The sequence below is a fragment of the Chaetura pelagica genome, unplaced genomic scaffold, assembly GCF_000747805.2.
Source record: "Chaetura pelagica isolate M959 unplaced genomic scaffold, ChaPel_1.0 scaffold1156, whole genome shotgun sequence".
Lineage (NCBI taxonomy): Eukaryota > Metazoa > Chordata > Aves > Apodiformes > Apodidae > Chaetura > Chaetura pelagica.
Genome location: NW_009953556.1, coordinates 187,870 through 193,869, shown reverse-complemented (window position 1 = coordinate 193,869; position 6,000 = coordinate 187,870). Strand labels below are relative to the sequence as shown.

Genomic DNA, 6,000 nt, shown 5'->3' with positions numbered 1-6,000 from the left:
AGTATTGCAGAGCTAGTCCAATTTCAAGTGTACAGGTAGTATCGTCATCACAAACATCATCACATTAGTCTTGATTAATACTCTTTTACTTGATTTATGTACAGTCCCTTAGGAAATGGGCCAGTCATTTCATATTTTTGTGATGGAATGAAGAAGGTGAAGATTTATTTCTCTTAGTGAAATACTGTTGTGTGTGCTGAACACTTTATTTTTCACCAAAACATTTAAAAAAAAACAAACCACGACATAGAAAATAACTAGCACAATTAATTTAATTTAAATAAAAGACTTAATTTCCTTTGATAATTTTGAAATTACTAGTCTACTATTGTTAATCTTTTGCCAACTGCTGTCATGGAATTTGAAAGGTAGAAACTGCCATGTTTAGACATACTGTCTACTGGATTGTGAAACAGCAGCAAAACAAGCGATAAAAAGGATGCATCAGTTTATCTTTACTAAATTCTTTATCTACTCAATACATGAATCTATCATTTTATTATTGCTTTCTTAATAAGAACCTAATTTTAAAGGTATGTCAGTATATGTTTAAGAATCTCAGGATATACAATCAAGTTAATTCAGTAGCACTACCCAGATACCAACAGTTCATCCCATAAATGTCTTGCTGAAGAAGGGCCATTGCAACTGGCTTCTAATGTAGGCACAAGTTAAGCTTATAATGCACCATGGATAACATTTTGTACAGAATCAGTGTTAAACCTGTATTTGTTTCTCTGCTCTTTCTGGTTGATACTATAGCCAAGTCCTCTCAACTGATTTTAATGCTTGATGTTTTTATGCCATTGATTCTCTTTTATGGGTTTTCTCTACTTTCATACACCTGGAATATTCACCTTTCTGTTTCCAGAAGTGCAGTAAGAAAGCAAAATTTATCTGCAGTGCTTAACGAAAGGCTTCTCTATCTCTAGTCCTTTCTTTCTCTGTTTTCTTACCATGTGATCTCTTTGTCTACATGTTTCAGCAAATGATTATGAGAAAGGACAGCTGTTGCCTCTGTAAGCATGACCATCCATTCTCCTCTGCTTTTCCTATAGTAATTTGCTTCAGGGTTATTGCCTCTATTTAAGAGGGAGAGAAGTGCAAAAATGAAGAATTTCAAAGGAGGCACCAGCTGTAATGTTTTACCCCTGTTCATTCAGCTGGAATCTCCTACAGTAAGTTGCTGCTTGTAGCTCTCTTTTCCAACAAAATATCCTATAATACTTTACATAAGGTCTTTTTTCACTCCTTTTCACATGCACTGTTCACAGACTGGACAGAGATTATAATACAGGGCAAGCAATGATCCTGTCTGATCAACCTGTGTTAGTGGCCCTTCAACTCAGAACATTAAATTGTCTAAAGTTACATTGACATTTTGAGTTTCTGCTTTTAGAAGGAGATTTTAATTTACGCAGATATGCAGCCCCCAGGCAGATGATGAAAGATGTGTTGTAGGTACATAACAGATGCCCTGTTTGTAAAGCATTGTTGTTTCCTTATAAAACTGTATCACCACGTATTTTGTTGAACAACACTGGTAAAATTCCAGTCAGAGGATGATTTTGTAATCAAAGTGTGTTTGTGTTCAGTTAGAATTGCTTCTAGGCAGCATTCACAGAAAAAAACCAAAAACCCTGAAGAATAAATATTTAATTTTATAATAAATATAAAACATGGGCATTTTACCACCTATGTGTTGCTACATTCCAGTATACTGACAACAGTGAAGGATGAATCCCCTTGGCTAAAGAAAGAAAACTGGCAGAAAACCAAAACGTTTTCTCTTTATGGAACCCAAATGACACCCAGAGGTTGTTGTGGATCTGGCATCACTTCATAGCTGTTCTGTTTTCTGTCAATATCCTGAAATATGGAAAGAACACCTTTAAAAGTCTAGATCTGGACAAGAAATAGGCTTTACTAAACATCAGAACCCAACCAGTAAGCAATCCTTCAAAGAGGCTTTGATGGCAATTTCATCACTAATAGTTTAGTAAGTCATTCAGCTTAACTCTGCTTAGACGTCTTGACACATCAGTAACACACGTTGTTCATGTGGCTTCATACCACATCATCCTTTTGGAATAAAATAAGGTTCTTTAGACTTGTGAGTTATTATTTAGGTTATATACTATGCTTTGAGAGATAAAGATGCCATTGAGTGTATCTGGGAAAAAAAAAAAAAAAGTGATTTTTTTTTCTGGGTAATTATAGGCACGTTCTTTGTATCAGATTGAAGCTTCTTTTCATTTTATAAAATACTTTCTTCCACTATCATCAAGGTTGCTGACTTACAGTTTCTGTATCATTCATTATCTCTATTCCTCTGTCATGTCTTCTCTCTAAACCTGCAATCCAGGTATTTTCAATGTCTCCTTACATGGAAGTCTAAGTCCTGATACATAACCCTTCTGGTTACCAGCTTCTCAACTGCTGTTTCTGCAATGTCTTTTTTGAGATAGGGTGGTGAGCACTGAACACAGTCTTCCAGGTGAGGGAGTACTAATACTTTCTGTATTTTCTCTATGTTTCTCATCGTACTACCACACCTTTTATTTTCCTTTTTGGACACTAATAAGTATTGAAGATAGAGTTTCCTGCTTATTCATTTGTGTTTTTTTTCTTAGCACTCCAGGGTAAGCATAGAACTTCATTAGATTATCTATGTTATGAAGTCCTGGCTGTAAAAATTATCAAATTTATAAGAATGGGGAGTAATAAGCAAACAATGAAGGCAAGGACACAGGGATTAAATTGGAAAAGTATATACATATATTTACTAGCTTATTTTTCAGTAGTATTCACAGGTTTATGTATTTATATTGTATGATTGTCTTGCACATAATCATATAATTTTTAGTTGACAGCATTGTGTTGTATTAATGGCATTACAGACTACTAATACAGTTTATCTTTAAGGTTTTTTACACTTATTTAATGCTAGCATCCAGAAGAAATAAGATTCTCGTCTGTCTTTTTTCACATTTCAGACAGATACGTCATTATTGGTAGTCACCACAGCAGTTTGAATACATATGGTGGACAAGAATGGGCCAGTAGCACTGCTATCATCACAGCGTTTATACAAGCCTTGATGCTGAAGGTTAAGAAAGGCTGGAGACCTGATCGGACCATTGTTTTCTGCTCGTGGGGAGGAACTTCCTTTGGGAACATTGGTTCATATGAATGGGCGGAGGTAAAAAAATTTTAAGATTCATTGCAATGATTACTACTGTTGTGAGCTTTCATTAACTAGTCTGTGACATCTCTCTATGTGCATTCATGTGCTCCAGTAAATGCAGTGAAGACATCTATAGAGGCAGTTCCTGTGGAACAGAGCATGTGTGATAATGGGCTAGGAAGTTGTTCCCATAGCTGTGAAAGTTGCAAATACAGCACCTTTGTGAGCAGATTCCCTTCCCTACCTCAGCAGAGGGCTGAACAAGGGGGTATTACCAGAGTTTGGGTGAGAGAGGAAAACCTCAGGAAGACCTGGGTGCAGGAGCAGCTTAGAGGGCTTTTTCTCCTTCTTGGGGGTTCAACAGTTACGAATTTTTACTTGATAGGCTTAGTATGGGGTGGAGTGACTCAAGAGCACAGTGAATGAAGAGAACTATACCATGGTTTGCATTAATTACATAAACACTTCAATGTCTCCATGGCTAGGGCTGTTTAATTTTTTACATATTTGTGCCAAGGAGTTAGATAAATCTGGCACAGACAATTCCTTAGGCTTTTGCTTTCAGCAGAATAGAAATCAAGTTACTGAAATAAAATACCTCATCAGAGTATTGTTGATGATATATGATTACAGTAGACTTCAGCTGATGGAAGGAATAGTTAGCAGAGAGTTTCATGGCTGCTGAATTAAAACAGTAGCTAAAATGAAGAGTTAATTGTAAGAAGCAGCTAGCTCTTATGGAAGTTTCATACTTCCAACATGATTATTCTTCGAAACAAGATGGGGTGAAAAAAATCAAATTGAAAAGATCCAGGCTGGAAGCAAAATTTGTTTAGTTCCACTTCAAGTCAGCTTTACATCAGATGTAATTGCGTTACACCCCTTCTGCTCAATATAAAAAGCACTTCATGCAAAGAGTAACTCATTACTGAGAAGGCAAAGAGGATCTTTTTTAAAAGAGATAATAATTGAAACACTTTGTACATGCTATTTTTGTAGTCTACAACAAAATAAAATAAAAATGCTGGGAAAGTTATACAATTCAAACCTGAATGTGGTCTCTAACATTTTGAGTACATTTAACTGTTAATAAAGATAGCTTTTAAAGTTTATCTTCTGTCAGGCATAAGTTTAAAAGCCTTCTCGTTGTTTCACAGTATGAAATGTTTTCATTTTTGGCCTTTACAAGTGTAGTCATTTTTAATTCCTCCTAGGCCTGTTTGCGTTTTGTCGAGACAATGTGTGAAATGGAATTATAACTTCTGCTACACAGAGAAATAACACTAAGATACCCTTTGAAGGTCTTAACAGCGTATTGTAAGAAGTAGTAGTGAAGTAAAACTTGGCGCATCGCAGAGGACAAAAACGTAGGATGCAGTATTTCCCTAGAAGAAACTGAAAGGACAAATCGAGTCTTAATTATAATGATGCCTAGTAATAACCATTGCTATGCTTGTGTCCTAGGATCTGAAGAGAGTTCTTCAAAGAAATGTTGTGGCTTACGTTAGCCTCCATAGTCCGGTCAGAGGCAACTCAACTTTATACCCTGTTGCATCCCCTTCTCTCCAGCAACTGGCAACAGAGGTTAGAAGTAAAATATTTTCTTTCACATGTGGTTTATGAGGTTACATGTGTAACATCCTTGATGCTGGTTGTCTTTAGATAAAACTATAGGTGGAAGTTGTTTTTTTATAAGGATTTTAACTTCACAGATACATGTGGACTTTTTTTACTAAGTAAGCGGGTTCAATTTTAGTTTACAAATTGCAAGTTGCATTAAGAGGTTGGAAATGATAGCTTATTTCAACAGCTCATTATACCAAATACTGCCATACTTGCGTGCCCTACAGCTTTTTTGCCTTTTAGCATCTTTAAATAGCATTTTTATAACTTAGCACAAAGTACATTTTTCTCTTCCTAATCTGGTCTTTCCAAACTGTTTTGCAGTTTGCGTTTAAACCTGTATATTTACCAGATGTAACATGGCACACAGGGAGAGTATGACTCTAAAATAGTGTGTCGAGTTCAGTGCTCAGCTCCACATTTGTAACTAGTCTGCAGTCAGAACTTACTGTAGTTTTGCTGGTGTAGGTGCATGTAGACATTAATGACCTTATTGCTGTTAATCTGAAGTTGCTGAATTTATAAATATTTAAAATCAAATGCATGCAAGTTACTCTGTATAATTTATTTGTTGTAGGGTAATGTTAGTTATAATCAATGCCACTCTCATAGTTTCTGACATTAAAAAAAATGGTAGGAATTACTGCTTCCAAATGCTGGCTAGATTTCTGAATTCATGTCAAGTATATTGACAGTGATGCAACAGCCCAGCATGGGTCTTCATTTATTCCCATGGGTACTCACAATTTACCATATGTCTAGAAGATTTTCTCTGAAAGGATGATCATCTTGTAAAGAATACTGATCTTACTTCCAGCACTTGCCAAGAAGACAACGTAATTACAGATTACCTCCAAATTATATAGTGCAAATGGGGTAGGGTTTGTCTTTTTGGAGCTCATCTGATCTTGAAGAAATTATGAGTTCATTCCCATAAGCTTCTTGTGGAAGTTGCAAAGAACTTAAAAAGTCCAGTGAGACACAAGGATCATTCGAATTTGGAGGAGTAGTTCTCTGAACATAGGTTTGTTAGAAGATAAAAAGGTGAAACAGAAATTTAGAATTAATAACATCAGTATGTTTTAAAATAACAAGAAAAAATAACCAGTCTCTTTTAGTTAGATATAAAATTATGCACATGTGGAAGATACCACACTGTACCTTTGCAAAATTCAGTGGTAAAAATCACG

At 35.6% G+C, this 6,000-nt stretch overlaps 1 protein-coding gene across 1 annotated transcript in view; it reads left to right on the top strand.

Annotated features, from left to right (window-relative positions):
* Positions 1 to 2,996: 2,996 nt before the first annotated feature.
* Positions 2,997 to 6,000, top strand: part of LOC104390381 (inactive N-acetylated-alpha-linked acidic dipeptidase-like protein 2) — a gene marked incomplete at its 5' end in the record, with an annotated part of 66,846 nt that continues 63,842 nt past the window's right edge. The window contains 2 exons of the mRNA XM_009999494.1: positions 2,997 to 3,202; positions 4,652 to 4,771. Of these exons, the coding sequence (XP_009997796.1) occupies positions 2,997 to 3,202; positions 4,652 to 4,771 (326 nt within the window). The remainder of the gene's footprint in view (positions 3,203 to 4,651; positions 4,772 to 6,000) is intronic.